General features: G+C 45.7%; 1 protein-coding gene across 1 annotated transcript in view; it reads left to right on the top strand.

Annotated features, from left to right (window-relative positions):
• The window catches only part of LOC119957737 (RAS guanyl-releasing protein 1-like), a 133204-nt gene that overhangs the window by 78593 nt on the left and 32598 nt on the right, over positions 1–22013 (top strand). The window contains exons 4-9 of the mRNA XM_038785822.1: positions 1089–1151; positions 7392–7523; positions 10555–10708; positions 13464–13637; positions 14247–14363; positions 16838–17113. Coding sequence (XP_038641750.1) covers positions 1089–1151; positions 7392–7523; positions 10555–10708; positions 13464–13637; positions 14247–14363; positions 16838–17113 — 916 coding nt within the window. The remainder of the gene's footprint in view (positions 1–1088; positions 1152–7391; positions 7524–10554; positions 10709–13463; positions 13638–14246; positions 14364–16837; positions 17114–22013) is intronic.

Here is a 22013-nt window from a genome sequence, read left to right on the forward strand (position 1 = left end):
TTAGGTGTTCTGTGTGTTTTTGCTTTTTTTTTTGTTTTTCTCTTCTATTATGTATTTTGTCTGATTGCATTGGATTTTGTTTAATATGGAACATTTTTAATAAACATATCTTAAAATAAAAAAATAGTCTCCTTTTCAGCTCAGGATCAGTCTCACTCTTGCTCACCTGAAATTAGCATAATCCATAACTGGGGCCTATCTGTTCTGGAGTGCTTAGTCTACACTAGATAATTACCAATTACCAATCAAATATTCGTCAAACACTAACCAGAGAGTCTTAAAGATCTAATATGCCTTGAACAAGAAAATTATAGATAGGGTGTTTTCTCAGGCCATGAAAACAACCTTTGTGAATAGCAAGGGTTACCAAATGCTAATGGTAAACAAGTCTTAATTTCAAGTAAATGTTTCAATTGTGTTCAATAAGAAATTTGAATGATTTGTGCATGTAGTAAAAGAGTTTGCATTGTCATTGGCATTCTGGCATCTATTTTGTTATTCTGCCTGAAGATGATTTGCACCGAATGCTCTATTTAATTCTAAAGAAGATGTTGCAATATTCTCTTGTTGCTCAACTTCCTGCCCAACAGCAAGAAGGGAAGCAACATCAAATGCACCAGTGAATAAAAACAAAGTCTGAAAGACAAATTAAAACTGACTAGCCATGCAAGTAAATAAATGCCGCTACTCTCATTAGTCCTCACGAATCATAACCAGCATAAAAGGCAATTTCTTTGACCAGCATGTGTGACTGATTTCAGACAGATCTCAACTGTGACCTGGTAATATATTGTATATTTTTAACCACTGCTTTTAAATACATCTTAACATTGCAGATAATCGCCTCTGTTATGCTCACCATTGGAGATCTGAAATTAATTTCAGGGAATCTTTTGGTGTTGGTGGGGAGATATTTGAGATGTGCAAAGGGATAATGCTGCCCAAAGTAAACTATAAAGTGCTATCTTGTCCAGCAGTTGTCTTACAGAAGAAGTCTTTCATACTGGACTCAGTAATTCTCTTGTTGAATATAAATAGTGTTTCTTGGACACTTCAAATGAGAACTGTTTTCCTTAATGGTGACCTACATATCAGAATGCTCTAGAACAAAACTGTGCTGCAGCCTGCCTGAAGATCTGTTACTTTATAAGGTGAGGCTTTTCCTGGAAATAGCAACCACATCTATGAAAAGACGAAAAGCAAAGTGACTACCTGCAGAAGCTGCACATCTCATTTTACTCAGTTGGAAAGAATGTGGTTTAGTTTTGCAAATGCTTTATAGAAAATGAGAAAAGCTGTTTTTGTGTGTGTGTGCAGAGTGTACTGTGCTGTTTTTTCAACCTATAGTTTACTTGAGATGAAAGTTATTTTATAATACTATTTTAGAAGAGTGAGGGATCATCTTATAGAAAACTTATAAAATTCTAACAGGATTAGACTGGGTAGATTCAGAAAGAATGTTCCTAATGGCACGAGAGTCCAGAACTAGGGGCCATAGTTTGAGGATAGGGGGGTAAACCTTTTAGGACTAAGGTTTCCTCCCGTGCCTAAACACCCTCAATGTGATCATGGCTGATCCCATCCTTTCCTCAACCCACTGTCCTGCCCGTTCTCCATAACCCTTCAACTCATTACCAATTAACCATCTGTCTAACTCCTCCTTAAAATTACTCACTGTTCCTGCATCCCCTGCACTCTGGGGTAGCGAATTCCACAGATTCACAACCCTTTGGGAGAAGTAGCATCTGCTCCACGTCTACTTTATCCACATCTTTTGGCATCTTGTATACCTTGATTTGATCTTCCTTTATTCTTCTAAACTCTAGAGAGTCTAGGCCTAAACTATTCAATCTTTCCTCATGCAACAAACCCCTCATCTCTGGAATCAATCTAGTGAACCTCCTCTGAACAGCCTTCAATGCCACTACATCTTTCCTCAAATAGGGAGACCAAAACTGTGCACAATACTCTCGGTGCGGTTTTACCAATGCCTTGTACAGTTGCAACAACACTTTCTTACCTATATACTCAATTCCTTTTCCTATAAATGCCAACATTCCATTTACTTTCCTTATTATCTGCTGTACCTTCATGTTAGTTTTCTGTGACTCATGCATGAGGACACCCAGATCCTTCTGCATCAGAGCAGCCCGAAGTTTCTCCTCATTTATATCATAAGTTGCTTTTCCATTTTTTCGACTTCACACTTATCCACGTTAAACTCCATCTGCCACATTTTGGCCCACTCTCCTAACCTATCTATATCCATTTGTAAAAATTCTTAATTCCTCATTGCAACTTACTGTCCCACCTATTTTAGTGTCATCTGCAAATTTGACTATAGAACTTTCTATCCCTGGATCCAAGGCGCTAATATAGATTGTAAATAGCTGGGGTCCAAGGACCAAACCCTGTGGCACCCCACTATTTACATCTTGCCTTCCAGAAAAATACCCATTTATCCCAACTCTCTGTCTCCTGTCCGTCAGCCAGTCTTCTATCCAAGTTAATAAGTTACCCCTAATCCCATGTGATCTAATCTTGTGTATTAACCTTCTGTGTGGCACCTTGTAAAACGCCTTCCGAAAGTCCAGATATACTTCATCTACAGGGTCCCCATGATCCACTTTGCTTGTTACATCTTTGAAGAACTCGAGCAAATTAGTTAAACATGATTTGCCCTTCAGAAAACCATGCTGATTCTGATGGATAGCATTTTGGCTTTCCAGCGACAGATGTTAAACTAACTGGTCTGTAATTTCCCACATTCTGCCTCCCTTCTTTTTGAGTAAGGGCATTACGTGAGCATTTTTCCAGTCCACTGGAACCTTTCCCATGTCCAGGGAATTTTGGAATATTATAACCAATGGACCCACTATCTCTGCTGCTACTTTTTTTTAACACCCTAGGATGTAGGCCATCAGGCCCTGGGGACGTGTCTGCCCTCAATCCCAAGTGTTTGTTGAGTACTGTTTCCTTGTTGATGCTGATTGTTCCAAGTTCCACACTTTCTATTACCTCTGAATTGTCCGTTCCTGTAGGAATGGCACTCGTGTCACTACTCCCTAGTGGATCCTTAACTATGAGGTCATTAATTAATCCCTCCTTATTACAGAATACATAATTGAGAGTAGCCTCCTCCCTGGCTGGTTCCCTACATACTGTTCCAGGAAACAATCTCTAATGCATTGAATGAACTCTGCCTCCAGGCTACCCTTACTAATTTGATTCCTCCAGTCTATGTGCATATTAAAGTCCCCATTATTATTGCCATATCTTTCTCGCAAGCCCTAGTATTTCCTGGTTTATACTGCACTCACTGTAGAACTACTGTTTGGGGACCTATAGATTACTATTATCAGGGACCTTTGTTATTTGTTAATTCTACCCAGACCGATTCCACATCTTGATCTCCAGTGCTTATGTCAATTCTCATTACAGCACTGATCCCTTTCCTCACCAGCAGGGCAACATCACTTCCTTTTCCCTTCACTCTCTCTTTCCGAAATACTGCGTACCCTTCGATATTCAATTCCTAGACCTGGGGCGGGATTCTCCGACCCCCCGCCTGGTCGGAGAATCGCCGGGGGCCAGCGTCAATCCCGCCCCCGCCGTGTCCCAAATTCTCCACCACCAGAGATTCGGCGGGGGCGGGAATCGCGCCGGTCGGCAGGCCCCCCCCCCCGGCGATTCTCTGGCCCGCGATGGGCCGAAGTCCCGCCGCTGTCAAGCCTCTCCCACCGGCGGGAGTCAAAACACCTACCTGACTGGCGGCGCAGGTGGGCTCCGGGGTCCTGGGGGGGGGGGAGGAGGGCGTGGGGGTGATCTGGCCCCTGGGGGGGGGGGGGGGGTGCCCCCACGGTGGCCTGGCCTGGCGGAAGTGACCCCCTCCTCTGCGCATGTGCGGGGATGACGTCAGCAGCCACTGATGCTCCGGCGCATGTGCGGACTTACATCGGCAAAGTCCTTTTGGCCCCGGCTGGCGTGGCGCCAAAGGCCGTCCACGTCAGCCAGCGGAGCGCCAACCACTCCGGCGCAAGCCTAGCCCCTCAATGTTAGGGCTTGGCCCCTAAAGGTGCAGGGACTTCCGCACCTTTGGGGCTGCCCGACGCCGGAGTGGTTCACGCCACTCCATCACGCCGGGACCCCCCGCCCCGTCGGGTAGGGGAGAATCCGTGCTCTGGTATCCCTGTAACCACGTTTCAGTAATGCCCACCAAGTCATAACCTTTTGTTTCTATTTGCGCCATTAGCTCATTAAGTTTGTTACGAATGCTTCTTGCATTTAAATACAAAGCTTTTAAATTTGTTTAATGTAAAATTTCCCTACTCTTCCAAAATTCCTTCGTGCATAAAGACATTCACCTGTTCTGTCCCTTACTTTTATTTTCTGGGAACCATCCGCCACATAGCTTTAAAAAAATTAATTTAGAGTACCCAATTCTTTTCCATTTAAGCGGCAATTAAGCGTGGCCAATTCACCTCCCCTGCACATCTTTTTGGGTTGTGGGGGTGATACTCACGCAGACAGACATAGGGCGAATGTGTAAACTCTGCACAGACAGTGACCCAGGGCCGGAATTGAACCCGGGTCCTCGGTGCCATGAGGCAGCCGTGCTAACCCACCGTGCCACCTTGCCGCCCCATCCGCCACATTGCTAACCTGCATTCCTGTCTCCTCCTTTAAATTGGGTTTTCTAGTATCTCGTCCAACTGAACCCTCCCCCCCTCCCTCCCCCATATTTAATTTAATGCCCTATCTGCAGCCTAGTTATGCATGGGTCCCAGCATGATTCAGATGAAGACCGTCCCTTCGGAACAGTACTGTTCGGAACAATCCAGGGATTACTACCTTTTTAGTTCTGCTTTTTAATTTTGCTTTCTTTGTATGTTGCTATGTATATGGTCCAATGGAATTTGTCACTAAGCCGTAGAATTATAGAACTTACAGCGAAGAGGGAGGCTATTCACCCCATCGTGTTTCTGCTAGCTCTTTGAAGATGCAAATAATTGCATTATTTTGTTTTACACATATATTTTATACAGACAAGCAGCAAGGATTCATTTTAAATATGACTATACTTCCCAGTTATTGGGCGTTAATATTGCCTGCACCAATAATTCCACCTTTGTTTGCAGGTTATGTTGCAACTGCTCAAGAAACCTTGACTGTGACAGGGTAGAAGGAGACAAAGCACTGCTTGGTGTTTTGTTTGTTTACATTAGTTATTTAAGATTGCAAGGGCACTTAATGTTATACGTGTTGCAGATAATCAAATGTATTCATCAGCATTAATTAAAAATCAAAACAAAGCAAATTATCCACCAGAAAGTGAGGCAAATAGAATTGAAGAGTTATTGAAAAATGGGAATTACAGTCCTATCTTCAGTCAACCTTTCTAAATAACCATCTTTGCTGTCATGTTAAATAGATGCAATAGTCAGCAGATGGGAGTTTCTTTCAAATTGTAAGTAGATCTAAACTAGGTCAGACTGATCTATTCAGACTTTGAACTGCTCTTAAGCTTGTTCCAAGCACAGCGACAAGTGCTATACCATGTAACATCTGAGACTGCCTGAAGGATCAGTGGTCTAATTAAGTAATTGTAATTCAAAGTAGGATTTTAACTTCCTGCAGTCTGGAGAAGGGAGGCACAGCCTTAATAATGAGGGTCAGATCGCAATTTTCCACTAGAGATGTGTCATAATGCCAAAGATCAGCTTACTACCTGACTCGCAACCACACTACATGCAAAAAGTGGTATGACAGTACATTCAGGAGTAGTTTCACACAGCATCGTCTTCACAGCAACTGCAGTATAACTCCAGTTCAATGTGGTGTCAAGTAACAGATGAGAGCAATGTTAGCCCTTTCTGCCAGGCCTGTATTACACTATGTAGATAATATTCTGAGATCATTATCGGAAATATAACTGGACTCAGGGCGGCAAAGTGGCACAGTGGTTAGCACTGCTGCCTACGACGCTGAGGACCGGGGTTTGATCCGGGCCCTGGATCACTGTCTGTGTGGAGTTTGCACATTCTCCCCATATCTGCTGGTTTGGTTTCGCCCCCACAACCCAAAAATTTGCAGGTTAGGTGAATTGGCCACATTAAATTGCGCCTTAATTGGAAAAAAATAATTGGGCAAAAAAAAAGGAAATATAACTGGACTCATAGTGACGATGGCCGCAGTTCAAGTAAATTGGAACAAAGTCCTATAACGAGCACGTTTAGCCACGGTGTTTGCAGTGTCAAGAAACACATAGCTATAAAACACCACTCGGGTGTAATTCAGGTGATCGCACGGCCACACGCAGCCCCGTTTTCTACACCGAGGAGCTCCGTTCACCGGAACTCCTCAGTATAGTGAGAGACCAGGATGCCATTTTTAAATGCCATTCGGATCACCAAGGCACCTGACCCACCCCCAAGTTCCATGGGAGGGTCCCCAGCCCACCCACACAGGGCACCCCCAGCCCAATTGCCACCAACAAAAATGCCAGCTTGCAACCTGGCACTGCCAGGCTGGCACCCAGATGGCAGTGCCAGGTTGTCAGTGTGCCCAGGTGGCACCAACATTGCCAGAGTACCACCTTCAGGGCCTCCAATTCCCCAGGAGACCCCCACAAAAGTGCTGTTCCATCTGGTCCCCATTTGTGGAGAACAGTGCTGAACAGCACTTGCCCAAAGTCTCCAAGGCAAAGGAGATAGATCCCACCCCTCAGGTAACTCAGGAATTTGCACATTAAAGTGAGACTAGCTGTCTCACTCTAATTTGCAGATTTGTTAAAAAGAAATCCTGCCCACAATGGGTGGGATTTACATCTTTAAAAAAAATAAATTTAGAGTACCCAATTAATTTTTTCCAATTAAGGGACAATTTAGTGTGGCCAATCCACCTACCCTGCACATATTTTGGTTGTGGGGGCGAAACCCACACAAACACGGGGAGAATGTGCTAACTCCACATGGACAGTGACCCAGAGGCATGATCGAACCAGGGACCATGGCGCCGTGAGGCAGAAGTGCTAACCACTGCACCACCGTGCCACCCTATGGGTGGGATTTACATTGCAATGTCTCGTGAGATCTCGTTAGATCTCACAAGGCTTGCCTAGCTGGTTACATCCCCGGAGCGGAGTCTCCCGCCTTTTATCGGTCACGCTGCGCCACGCCGAGCTGCTTTTCAGGCACAGCGTGGCCGTTGGATCGCACCCATAGCTGTAGAGTTTTTTTCTGTTATCAGTAATGTTGTAGATTTTATTGGGAACTGTTTCAATGGATCAAATCAGGGAATGTGTCTCTTAGCATTGATAAGTCAATATATTTTAACAAAATAAAGGCATTGATGTTTCTGCTTCATTGAAAGTTAATTGATTCCTATTGCAGGTATTGGATAAAAGAGTTCTGGATCATGTTCAAAATGGATAAAAGTCTTTCAGAAACAATGGAACATTTTCAGGAATTGGTCCAAAAGATAGGCGAAGAGTCTCACTCCCGATTCATCGACACCTCTCAAATGTGAGAAAAACATTTTCACCCCATTCCTATATAAAGCAATTCCATTTGTAAAACTGTTAAAGTAGCACCAGAACTATTACATGTGTTTTACGAGTATGTATTGAGAAATACATATGAAGTGTAAGGGAGAAAATTGGAAGAAAATTGAAACATAATCTCTCTGGTCTCATACGTGATGGGACCTGTTGCGAGTGAAAATGGAAAATTTGGTGTTCCAGCCAAAACTTTATTCACTGTCAGCGCCATTAGAAAATCTAAACCGTGGATAAGGTGGGAAAATTTTGGCCAATATTTCTCAGCTAACCTATGAATTCTAGCCTTGGAGTCGCAGCACCAGACAGGTGCCGCACGAAGTAGTCGGCCGGGATTCTCTGAAATCCAGGCCAAGTGTTGACGCCGACGTAAACACCGGAGTGGTGTATGCCGCCGTCACCAGCCTCCTGGCCCAGCAACGTTTAAGGGGCTAGCATGGTGCCGGAGATCTGCGCGCTGCTCCGGTGCCGAATGGCGGCCCTGCACGGCCGGCGCAGATCCACGCATGCGCGTGACGGCTGTCTCCGCACCGGTCCCCGCGCAACATGGCGGAGCCCTACAGGGGCCCGGCGCGGAGGAACATAGCCACCGCCCGGAATGAGCACGCCCGCCGATCGGTAGTCCCGATCGCGGGCCTGGCCACCGTGGAGGCCCCCACGGAGTCGGATCCCCCCGCCCACCCTCAGGACGGCCCCCGGAGCCAGAACGCCGAGGTCCCACCGGTGGGACCACATGTGAACCACGCCAGCGGGACTTGGTGGGCACTCGGCCCATCGAGCGTGGAGAATTGCCGCGGGGGCTGCCTTCAACGGCCCGCGACTGGCGCCGCGTCAGCCCCGCTTGCGACTGGCGGGCCCGTGGAGAATCGTGGAAGCACTGTCTTGCTGGATTTCCTGCATGAACGCTATTCTCCGCCCCCGCGCCGAGCGTGATTCCGGCACGGAGGGTCAGAGAATCCCGCCCAGTATGTCTGAAAATGAACTTGATCAAGTGCATTGCCCTTAATGTTTGATAAAATAAATTGCATTTATAAAGCATCTTGTGTGATCTCAGGATATCCCCAAATACTTCAAAACCAATGAGATATTTGAAGAGTAGTCACTGTGGTAAGGCAGGGAATCTTGGCATTCAGCTTACACACAGCAAGATCCCAAAAACAGTAATGCTATAAATAACAAAAACTCCTGTGCCTTTGTTTGAATCTTTAATGTCCACCCGATAGAGACCACCGCCTTGATTTAATAACTCACCTGAAAGATGACCCCTCCGACAGTGGTGCATGCCCTCAGTGCTGCATGATCACATATTTAATGATATATAAGCTATTTGGTTGCTTATATAATATAATACATCTGGCAAATAATGTGATGCATGCAATGCACAGGTGACTCAACAGTACAGTAGTCCTGTTCTTTATTAAAGAATTCATGACTTTTCACATCAGTGATGAGAAGTGCTGACAGTTGGAAAGTCATTTTTATTGTGTTTTGAAGAAAAGTGGTTTAAAGAAATGCCTATTTTAGAACGATCAATTGTTGGAAGGTCAGGATAGAGTGACGTGGTAGCAACAATTATTCCTTTTTTTTAACCAAACACCTCTGACATTTAGGTAAAAGATTCATGGTGTGAAGAGAAGTCAATCAATTTGCCCTAACAAGGCACCTTAAATTTAAACTATCCTTTGCCTCATTGGGGATGTTTTTCTCCGTATTGTTAGTATCAGACATTCCTGTGGCTTCTTTAAAATTGGTAATTTCTAAGCAGTTTTGTGCCAGGGTCCTTTTGAGAGCTGGTTACGATTGTCTGAACCTATTTCACTGAGGACGCTCGAGCTATAAGAGAAAACCAACGCTGATCATATCATTGTAACTGTATTGCCGCTCAGTTTCCAGAAGAAAAATGACACTGTGCTCAACCGGTATCTCCCACAATACCCAATTCATATATATTTTTAAATGTCTGTTCAGTATGTGAAAGACAATAAAATAATATACAGTTTGTTCAAGTTCTGCTCCAAAATCCAAGTGTGGAGAAAAGAAATTCCAATTGTCTGTGGTACAAATAACTGATAACACATAATTTTTCATTTAATGTGAATTTGCTGAAGCTACGTTATCCATTCTGTGGTTTCAAACTCTCTCCCCATGTTCTGTCTAACACACTCTTGGGGATCTCAATTGTCTATTCTTTATTTTAACCATTCGGTTCCAATTTCCAAACTGCCTTCTTAAAATTGAACAGCTTCAAGATCCCCAACAAAATATTTAGATGATAGTTGAATTTGGACTGGGATTCTAGTCTTGTAAAACATTTATGATACTTGCTATTCCACAGTAGGTTCTAAAATTACAGCCCTACAGCACTCAGCAGAGTGCTTTACTGAAGGAATGGGAGTAGCAATATCATTTGGCATCATTACATGTAAGGAAAGAGCCAGAAACAAGGGAAGGACTTTTCCTGCATTGGAATTGATTAAAAGGGGAATTCGTTAATTCTGAGAATAATTGCTGGTTTGAAGCTGGTGTGAGATCTACAGGCTGGCAACAGTAAACTTGGAAGTGGAATATAAAGTATGGGAATGTGGTTAGAGATATGCGGGTTAGGTGGATTGGCGATGCTAAATTGCCCGTAGTGTTCTAAAAAGTAAGGTTAAGGGGGGGTTGTTGGGTTACGGGTATAGGGTGGATACGTGGGTTTGAGTAGGGTGATCATTGTTCGGCACAACATCGAGGGCCGAAGGGCCTGTTCTGTGCTGTACTGTTCTATTCTATTCTATATACAGATAAAAATGTTGATATTTCAATGGAACAGAATGAGATATCGATCTAAGATAAGGGGAGAGGAGAAGAGAATATTTAATTACCATGGTGCAAACATGGCAGCAGATTCTCAGAAGTACAGAACAGGTCTTGGGGCATTCCAACACATGCCTCATCTTGCCTAGTATGATGAACACTTTTGGAAGCAATATCTAGACCTCTTTTTGCTTACCTGGCAGAAATACGCGTGACTGGTCACGGAAAATCACTCAACGGATCAAACCAAACTGTAGCAAAAAACGTAAAGTTTCCCTCCTATTTGATCACTTGGAGCCAGGAGAGCTGGCCGAACACCTAACTTACCTCGAGTTCAAGTCCTTCCGCAGGATTTCAGTAAGTGTGCTGTCAACAAAATTGAGATATTGGAGGGAAAGTACTAAGATCAGATCTCTATTTTAAAATGATGTCTTCCCTTTACTATACGGAAAGAGACAAACCCTTCATCAGGTTATTCATTTAAGCCTCACACACTTACAGATAAATTACAAAGTAGAAAATTGTGATAGATACTGCAGTGATACTGCAGTGATTGATGGTGTGTGGGACATCATTAAATTCTGACAAAGCTGACAACACCAGCGCAGGAGTGAAGACAATGATCCACGCACTCCATTTACAATGCAGTCATATTCCATCAATCAAACTTGGAGTGAATCTCTTTCAGTTTCACTTTGAATTTCAAGGATTGATTCATATTGGCACCTCCAAAATCCCATCATAATGTCTAGTAGTTTGTTAGCCAGGTGACATCTTTATCCTTCTGTGGAAACAGTATATCTGTCCAAGTTTGGGTAATTTTGCAGCAATTAAAAATATTTTTCACGTTATCTCCAGAAAATACAACTTGAAGTATTGCTACATTTTTGCTCAAGGTTACCCTCATAGTATAAAATCATAAAATGGTTGCATGTCAGGAAGAGGCCATTTGGTCCGTTGTGTCCCTGTCTGCCCTCTACAAGAACAACTCAGCTAGTCTCACTCCTCTGCCTTTTCCTCATGGGCCAATTTTCTATACACCTAATTATTTAATTCCCTTTTGGAAACCAACATTGAACCTGCCTCCAGCACACTTCCTGAACTACAGAAGAACTTGTTTATGCTAAGATCTGAGGATCAGGGGCAGGATTCTCCGACCCCCCGCCGGGTCGGAGAATCGCCGGGGGCCGGCGTGAATCCCGCCCCCGCCGTCTCCCGAAGTCTCCGGCACCAGAGATTCAGCGGGGGCGGGAATCGCGCTGCGCCTGTCGGCAAGCCCCCACCCCCACCCCGGCGATTCTCCGGCCCGCGATGGCCTGAAGTCCCTTCGCTGTCATGAAAATGAAATGAAAATGAAAATCGCTTATTGTCACGAGTAGGCTTCAATGAAGTTACTGTGAAAAGCCCCTAGTCGCCACATTCCGGCGCCTGTCCGGGGACGCTGGTACGGGAATCGAACCATGCTGCTGGCCTGCTTGGTCTGTTTTAAAAGCCAGCGATTTAGCCGAGTGAGCTAATGCCGGTCCCGCCGGCGCGAATCAAACCACCTACCTTACCGGCGGGACCAGGCGGCGCGGGCAGGCTCCAGGGTCCTGGGGGGGGCGCGGGGCGATCTGACGCCGGGCGTGCCCCCACGGTAGCCTGGCCCGCGATCGGGGCCCACCGATCGGCCGGCGGGCCTGTGCCATGGGGGCACTCTTTTCCTTCCGCCTTCGCCATAGTCTTCATGATGGCGGAGGCGAAAGTGATCCCCTCCCCTGCGCATGCGCGGACTTCCGCCGGCCGGCGAAGTCCCTTCGGCCCCAGCTGGCATGGCACCAAAGGCCGTTCCCGCCGGCTGGCGGGGCGCCAACCACTCCGCGCAGGGGCCTAGCCCCTCAAGGTTAGGGCTTGGCCCCTAAAGGTGCGGAGACGTCCGCACCTTTGGGGCGGCCCGACGCCGGAGTGGTTCACATCACTCCATCACGCTGGAACCCCCCCGCCCCGCCGGGTAGGGGAGAATCCGTGCTCTGGTCTCCCTGTAACCACGTTTCAGTAATGCCCACCAAGTCATAACCTTTTGTTTCTATTTGCGCCATTAGCTCATTAAGTTTGTTACGAATGCTTCTTGCATTTAAATACAAAGCTTTTAAATTTGTTTAATGTAAAATTTCCCTACTCTTCCAAAATTCCTTCGTGCATAAAGACATTCACCTGTTCTGTCCCTTACTTTTATTTTCTGGGAACCATCCGCCACATAGCTTTTAAAAAATTAATTTAGAGTACCCAATTCTTTTCCATTTAAGCGGCAATTAAGCGTGGCCAATTCACCTCCCCTGCACATCTTTTTGGGTTGTGGGGGTGATACTCACGCAGACAGACACAGGGCGAATGTGTAAACTCTGCACAGACAGTGACCCAGGGCCGGAATTGAACCCGGGTCCTCGGTGCCATGAGGCAGCCGTGCTAACCCACCGTGCCACCTTGCCGCCCCATCCGCCACATTGCTAACCTGCACTCTTATCTCCTCCTTTAAATTGGGTTTTCTAGTATCTCCTCCAACTGAACCCTCCCCCCCTCCCACGGTTGCCTCATAGTGCCTTGGGTGCCATTCTGTGTGGAATTTGCACATTCTCCCCTTGCCTACATGGGTTTCCTCCGGGTACTCCGGTATCCTCCCACAGTTCAAAGATGTGCGGATGAGATGGATTGGCCATGCTAAATTGCTCCTTAATGTCCAGGGATATGCAGGTTAGGTGGGATTGTGGGGATAGGGCTGGGGAGTGGGCTTGGGTGGGATGCTCTTTTGGAGGGTCAGTGCAGACGCGATGGGCTGAATAACCTCCTCTGCACTGTAGGGATTCTACGGATAACCAGAGCCAAAAATATTGGCCATTTTTATTTTCTCACAGCTGGTTGTTCGTGTGCTCAATAAGTTTAATTGGTGGAATTTCTTACTGCTATTGAGCTGTACAAATATTTCTGTCACATATGGGAAGGTCCATAGTCAAACAATTTGCTGTAATTGTGATTTCAACAATTGTGCACTTCAATTTTGCAATTTAAGGTAGATTGAGACAACGAGGTATGAATTTATAACAACTCGAATATAACCGGCCTTTGCTTTGTCCAGTTTTCAGATTATCAAAATTATGTGTTGACTGGTTGTGTAAAAGACAATCCCACGATGGAACGCTCTGTTGCTTTGTGTAATGGTATCTCACAGTGGGTCCAGCTTATGGTTCTCAGTAGACCTACACCACAGCTACGGGCTGAAGTCTTCACCAAGTTTATTTGTGTGGCTCAGGTATGGCTGGCACGAGCTCATTTGATCAAATAATACTGTCAGCGTTGTTTGGTCACATTTACTATCACACTGTTAACCCAGTCGTCCCTGAGGTAAAGAAAATAATAAATCTAGTTTGTTTTACTTGTTCCCCACCTTTGTGTATCATAAATGAGACTGAGACAAATAAGTCAATTAAAATTTGTTTTATCCATGTTTTGGCTATATCTTGAAGTATTGTGAGGTACTATAATGATCCAAGGTTACACTTACAACAGTGCTATTCAATGTTATCTATTCACAGGAATGCAGTGGCAGACCATACTGAGTCAGAAACTCATGCAACTTTGAGAACCAAGTACAAAATGTAAAACTATGAAAAATGCTGTCCAAACAAAGATTTCAACAAAAGATAAAATATTAATTTGCCATTTGATCATAATTATAACTTGTAAGGGAATTTTTCTTTAAGACCACACACATAGGAAAATACATATTTCAACAATTACTATTTTGAATCCAGGTGGAGGTGTTAATGATGGGTTGCGGTACTGTAGATCTGAATCATTCATTGTTGTACTATTCTACTTGTTTGATTTAGAATGCATTGTCATCTTACCTTCTCCACAGAAACTCCAGCAGTTGCAGAACTTTAATACACTAATGGCTGTAGTTGGAGGTTTGTGTCATAGCTCGATCTCCAGACTCAAAGAAACTAGTGCCTGTGTCCCTCATGATGTTAATAAGGTTGGTGTTTTCTTGTCTGTCAGCCGCTTGTTACAGAGGTTGGTTTTCATATCACTTTGTGACGTTGCAAGGCAGCAATCAACTAATGCAAATTTGTTGAATATTGCAATTCTGACTGCAACAACCTCATTTCGCCCCCCCCCCCCCAACCCCCCCCCCCCCAACCCCCACCCCTCGCCCCCCAAATCCCATCTCTTCAGGGTGTGACTCATGCTGGGGTGTAACTCCATGGGCATCAAGTACCCTTTGATATCTTGTGGCCATTCTTCGTGTTTAAGCCTAGACAATATAGGTACAGGCTATTGGACTGTGGGAGACATTACCGGAAAGCTCAATGGTGTCATCACCAGATACCCGTTGATATGGAGCTTCGAGCAGCAGTCAGTGAATAGTAATCAGTATTCGAAACCCTGACTGACTTTCCCTTCCGAGTTCGGAAGTCCTTGGTCAACTTTTTGCAGCCCCTATTGCCATCCCATTGACAGCTTTTCTCTAGTAATTGACAGCAACATTCCAAGGGGCCAACAACTTTTTTCCAAAGGCATCAAGCAATCTGGTCCCTTTGTAATTGGCAGGTTCACATCTGCAGCCAGTACAATACAGTTGTTCCATTCAAGCATAAATGAAATGCCATGTTCTCTATGTACCTTAGAAGCTGTCAGTCAGTTGGAAATAAAGAAGTAAAGCAAAAAGTAATAGAAAATAATTTTGTCTTGATAGGAATGTTGGGGTTTAGCTGTTCTGATTAGGATATCGAATACAAACAGTGCTAAATATGGCATCAATGTGTCAGTGAAATGATAGGTTAAATGTTCTTCCCCTGTTTTTCTGTGCAACTATAAAAATCTCCACATCATATACCCTCTGTGAAAAATTACACCTTGTTAAAGAATTAGTGTCATCCATTTTCTGAAAATCTCTTTCAGTTTCAAATTGTCTATTTCCACCAGAACATGGCTGCATAAAGTGGAAAATCAGAAAAGAACAGTCAGCTCATCCAGCATATGCTTTCACAATGAAGGCAACTTGATTAGTATTCTATTCAAAGGACTTCTATGTTAGTCTCACTCCTGTACCTATGTTCACATCTTCCTAAGAACAGTGGGTGAAATTTCATGTAATTGATGGGGCAGCAGGGTAGCATGGTGGTTAGCATAAATGCTTCACAACTCCAGGGTCCCAGGTTCAATTCCCGGCTGGGTCACTGTCTGTGTGGAGTCTGCACGTCCTCCCCCTGTGTGCTCCGGTTTCCTCCCACAGTCCAAAGATGTGCGGGTTAGGTGGATTGGCCATGCTAAATTGCCCGTAGTGTCCTAATAAAAAAGTAAGGTTAAGGGGGGGGGGGGGGTTGTTGGGTTACGGGTATAGGGTGGATACGTGGGTTTGAGTAGGGTGATCATGGCTCGGCACAACATTGAGGGCCGAAGGGCCTGTTCTGTGCTGTACTGTTTTATGTTCTATGTTCAGCATGCCGGTTGGAGAGCCAGTGGGAAACCTGTGGCACATGTGAGGGGGAAGCCTGACTAGATGAAGTGCCTGTCACTGGGATTCAGGACCCCAGGGATAGAAATCCCGCCTGCTGAGAGATGTCAGCCAAATGCTACAGGCAGGTGCCATCAGGAGTGGTGGCTTCTGCCTGTAACGGATCCATATAGAGGCTTGGAAGGGCTACAGGCCACAGGCAAGCGCAGGTGGGTGTGGGGGTCATGGTACGACAATGGTTTCATGGTCATCATTGGACTTTTAATTGCAGGTTTCGTTTTTTAAAAATTGAATTCAGATTTCACCATCTGCCATGGCAGGATTTCAACCCGGGTCCCCACAGCAGTAACCTGGATCTCTGGACCACTAGTCTGGTGACAATACCACTACGCCACCTCCTCCCCCAAGTTGATTAGCCAATACTCTTCCATATTGAAGGTTACTTGGAGGAAGCATTGAGGGTAGCAAGAGCACAGAATATACATTGGATAGTAGTCTTCAATGTATGTCAACAAGAGTAGAAACAACCACTGTCGGCGCTCAGTAGCAGCATGTTTATATACTGTCACAATCTGTAATCTCCCAGCCCGACAAATCCCTTACTCCAGCATTGCATCAACCCAGAAGACAAAAACAGTGGGGAGTTTAAAAGAGCCTGCCAGAATCAGTAGCAAGCATGTTTTAGATTGAATTGAGTTGCTATAAACACTCATAGGATAAATAAAGCAGCTAGGCTGAATTAAGCAGTTCCACAACCAACAGAGCAAAGAAAGGCCATACCATCCTGGTCAAATACAGTATAATGATGGACGATCTCAGGCAGCTGGTGTGATACTGACCATTTGTATTCCCTCTTGAGACAAATTTCTACCCCCTTGTTGGACACTTGTACCGCACAGCAATTAAAAGGAAAACATGCTAAAGATAAAAGATTTATTTAGGTAATGACATTCAAACACACTTGTCTGTAACTCTGGGTTTTTCCAATATAGGTGATGAATGAAATGACTGAGCTGCTTTCGTCCAGTGGAAACTACAACAACTACCGACGCGTGTACAGTGAATGCATAGACTTCAAGATCCCTATTCTGGGCGTCCACCTGAAAGATCTTATCTCACTACATGAAGCCTTGCCAGACTATGTTGAAGATAACAAGATTAATGTACACAAACTGCAGACTCTCTACAACCACATCAATGAGCTTGTCCAGCTTCAGAACACTGCACCTCCACTGGATGCAAACAAGGACCTGTTGCATTTGCTCACAGTACGTCTCCCTTTACTCTGATAGTTTCTTAACTCATCTGGTGATAAACAATCTAAGGTCGACCACTAGTAGAGGCAAAAAGATTTATTTCATGAATCACTGGAGGTAAGGAGAGTCCCAGAGGTTTGGAAAATGGCTAATGTAACACCGCTGTTTAAGAAGGGAGGGAGGCAGAAGACAGGAAATTATGGGCCGTTTAGCCTGAATTCGTCAGATTTTAAAGTCTATTATTAAGGATGAGATTTTGAAGTACTTTGAAGTGCATGGTAAAATATGACTGAGTCAGCATGAATTCGTCAAAGGGAGATCATGCCTGACAAATCTGTTAGAATTCTTTGAAAGCAGTAATGAGGAAGCTGGACAAAAGAGAACGAATGAACATGATCTATTTGGATTTCCGAAAGGCCTTTGACAAGGTGCCGAACAGGAGGCTTCTAATAAGATAAGAGCCCATGGTGTTGGGGCATGGTACTGGCATGGATAAAGGCTTGGCTGACTGAGACAAGACAAGGCAGGATGTCAGCCGGTGACTAGTGGTGTTCCGCAGGGGTCAGTTTTGGTACCACAGCTATTCACGATATACATTAATGATCTGGAAAAAGGAACAGAGGGCACTGTTGCTAAGTTTGCAGATGATACAAAGAACTGTAGAGGGACAGGTTGTATTTTTCTGAAAACATTTTTTATTTAACATTTTTACACAAACCCAGCACCTCCAAAACACAAAATTAACAACCACCACTTCTGCTGGAACCCCCTCCTCTACCCCTCTTGGTGCAAATTTTACCTTTTCCAAGGCGAAAATCTCCAGCAGGTCCCCCAGCCACACCAAGACACGGTGGTGAGAAGCTGACCGCCACCCCAACTGGACCCACCTGCAAGTGATCAACGAGGTGAAGGCCCCTGCTCCCGACTGCAACTCTGACTGGTCCAACACCCCAAATATGGCCTCCGTGCAGAACTTCGGACATGGTGCTGAAAACTGACCTCCAATACCTCTCCAACTTCGGGCAGGATCAGAACATATGGACATGGTTGACTGGGCCCTTCCCGCACTGCTCACCGCTATCCTCCAACCCTCTCAAACAACCGGTAAGTCCTTGCCCTTGTCAAGTGCACCCTATACCCACTTTCAGCTGAATCAGCCCCAGAATCACACAGGAGGTCGAGGCACTTCAAACCATAATCCTCTAGCATTGTCTCTAACGCTTCCTCCCAATTTGCCATAATCCTCTCAATTGACTATTTCTCCTCCTCCATAATCCTACCATAAATCACTGAGACAACCCCACTCTCCAGCCCCCACCAACAGTATTTTCTCCAGCAATAAGGAGGGCTGCACCACTGAGAAACTCGGAAAAGTCTTTCTTGCAAAATTCCGCACCTGCAAATCTTAATTCCCTCCTCACACTGCAGCCCATTCTTCACCCCTAACCCCTCTAAACTTGAAATCTTCCCTCCAGAAACAGATGCTTCATCTCTTTCACTCCCTTTCTCCTCCCATCCTGGTACCTGGCATTCTTCCTCTCCAGCTCAAACCCATAATTCCCTGTTTTATTTTTAATTTTGAGTATCCAATAATTTTTCCAATTAAGGGGTAATTTAACATGGCCAATCCACCTACCCTGCACATCTTTTGATTTGTGGGGACACAACCCACGCAAACAGGGGGAGAATGTACAAACTCCACACGGACAGTGACCCAGAGCCAGGATCGAATCCGGGACCTCGGCGCTGTGAGGCTGCAGTGCTACTCAACTGTGCCACTGTGCTGCCTCATAATTCCCTCTTAAAGACATAACCCCCCGACCCTGTCCTCAACTTGAAATGCTGTTGAAATTGCCCTCCTTCAGCGTGGCCATCACTACTGAATTCCCAGACATAACAAGGCGACACAACAAGACACAGGGATAGGTTGTGTAGAGGAAGCAGAGAGGCTGCAGAAGGGTGTGGACAGGCTAGGAGATTTGGCAAAGAAGTGGCAGATATAATACAATGTAGAAAAGTGTGAGGTTATTCACTTTGGTAGGAAGAATAGAGGCATAGGCTATTTCTAAATGGGAAAAGGCTTCGGAAATCAGGAACACAAAGGGACTTGAGTCCTAGTTCAGTTCACAGTTAGGAAGACAAATGCAATGTTAACATTCATGTTGAGAGGGCTAGAATACAAGAGCAGGGATGTACTGTTGAGGCTGTATAAGGCTCTGGTCAGACCCCATTTGGAGTATGGTGCACAGTTTTGGGCCCTGTATCTAAGGAAGGATGTGCTGGCCTTGGAAAGGGTCCGAAGGAGGTTCACAAGAATGATCCCCGAAATGAAGGACTTGTCATAGGAGGACCAGTTGAGGACTCGGGGTCTGTACTTGATGGAGTTCAGAAGGATGAGGGGGGAATCTCATTGAAACTTGCAGTATACTGAGAGGCCTAGATAGAGTGGATGTGGCGAAGATGTTTCACTGGTAGAAGAAACTAGAACCCGAGGGAACAGTCTCAAACTGAAGGGACTATCCTTTAAAACAGAGATGAGGAGAAATTTCTTCAGGTAGAGGATGATGAATCTGTGGAACTCATTGCTGCATTGTGGAGGCCACGTCACTGAGTGTCTTTAAGACAGAGATAGATATGTTCTTGATTAATAAGGGGATCGGGGGTTATGGGGAGAAGGTAGGAGAATTTGCTTCAGCCATGATTGAATAGCGGAGCAGACTCAATGGGCTAAATGGCCTAATTCTGCTTGCATGTCTAATGGTCTTATGGCACCTCAATCACTGGGACATAGGTCTTTCAAAAATGCCAAGATAAGGATAGCCAAATCACCCAATTTGGCTCATTAATTAAGCACCTTGGGACATGTTACTATGGAAAAGGTGCTATATAAATTCAAGTTCTTGTGGAAACAAGCTGATTAACACTGGGTGAAATTCTCCCAAAGGGAGACAAAGTGCCGACGCCGGAGTGAAACCCAGAGTGTTTCACTCCGGCGTCGGAGGCCGCTCCTCGCCCCCTATCCCCCCCCCCCCCCCCTCCCTGGAGTGCTAGGAGCGGCGGCGCGTCAATCTCGCGTGCCGGGCCTTGACGCTTGCGTCAAAGCGGCATTGCCTGAATGACGCGGCCGGTGGCGCCTGAATGACGCCACCCGCGCATGCGCAGGTTGGCCAGCGCCAACCTGCGTATGGGCAGTTGCCGTCTTCCCCTCCACTGCCCCGCAAGACATGGAGGATTGATCTTGCGAGGCGGCGGAGGGAAAATAGTGCGCCTTTCAGAGACGCCAGCCCGACGATCGGTGGGCACCAATCGCGGGCCAGACCCCTCCTGAGCACCCCCCCGGTGCTCGATTCTCCCTCCGCCCCCCACAGGCCCCACATGCAGCGGTCGCACGCTGTTCACGCCGGCAGCGACCAGGTGTGGTTGGCGCCGGCGTGAACCGGTCGGGTTCGGCAGGCCGCTTGGCCCATCCGGGCCGGAGAATCGGCGCTCGACCGGAGCGGCGATTCTCCGAGCGGCCTGTCGCAAAATGCGACACGCCATTTTGGGGGGGGTGGGAGAATTGCGTGCGGGTGCCAGGGCGGTGTGGCATGATTCGCCCGGCGCTCCCGCGATTCTCCCACCCGGCGTGGGGTCGGATAATCTCGCCCACTATTTCTTCAAAGAATATAGAAGGGAAGTTTGAGAAAATATACTAATAATGCAGAATACTTAAGAGAAACCTAACATTTGGATAAAATAGTTTGAATCCTCAAAAAACCATAGAACCCCTATGGTGCAGAAGAAGCAATGAGCAGCATTGGCCACCAAGAGAGCACCCTCCCTGGGCCCACTACCCTGCCCTATCCCATAATCCCACCTAACCTGCACATCTTTGGGCACTGGGGGCCAATTTTATCATGGCCAATCCACCTAACCTGTACATCTTTGGGCTGCGGGAGGAAACCAGAGCACTTGGAGGAAACCCACCCTGACACAGATTTTGCCGCTAATCGATGGGGTTTCCCATTCTGGGGCAGCCCAATGCCATCGGGAAACCCCCAGGCTGCCGGTAAAACGGAGCATCCTGACGACGGAGAATTCAGCCCTTGCTATTTATGTTTTAAATATAAATTTAGAATACCCAAATCTTTTTTTTCCCAATTAAGGGGCAAATTAGCATGGCCAATTCACTTACCCTGCACATCTTTTTGGGTCGTAGGGGTGAGACCTAGGAAGACACGGGGAGAATGTGGCAGCTCCTCGCAGGCAGTGACCCAGGGCCAGGATCGAAACCAGGTTCACTGTGCTGTGAGGCAGCAGTGCTAACCACTGCACCACCGTGCTGCTATTGCTAATGTCATTTTCTGCACAATCCTATGATTGGTGCTAATATATCTCGCAGACTGGTGACTATTGGTGCTAAACTGACCTTAGCCCATATTCTAAATTATTGATTTTGGATCTAGTCATTGGTCACAAGCAACCAGTTCAGAATCTCTGGATCTGCAGCGGTGGACACTATTAATAAAACTCTTTGTCTCGTCTTCTAATCTGTTGTTCCCTGGGGGAAAAAAACTATCCTTTTGAAACCAACTCCCCTCAAAAAAAAATCAGCCTGAAAGCTACAAGGTGAGAAACGACCATTCTGTTGGTAGTTTGGTTTCACCTATGCATTCCATGTGAAAATGCCTGCGTCTAGATTTTATATCTGATAATTTTACTATTAAAGTCTGCAAAATAAAACTGTAAGGAGGTGCCATCTTCTTATTCATGTATTTAAACGGATATAATTAATTTTGATGTGTTGAATCAAAACATATCAGCAAATCACTTACACATGATTTCATCCCAAAAAAATGAACACAGAAATGGCGGAGACGCTAAATCAATATTTTGCCTCAGTTTTCACGGTGGAGAATACGAGTACCATCCC

The sequence above is a fragment of the Scyliorhinus canicula genome, chromosome 2 (assembly GCF_902713615.1).
Source record: "Scyliorhinus canicula chromosome 2, sScyCan1.1, whole genome shotgun sequence".
Lineage (NCBI taxonomy): Eukaryota > Metazoa > Chordata > Chondrichthyes > Carcharhiniformes > Scyliorhinidae > Scyliorhinus > Scyliorhinus canicula.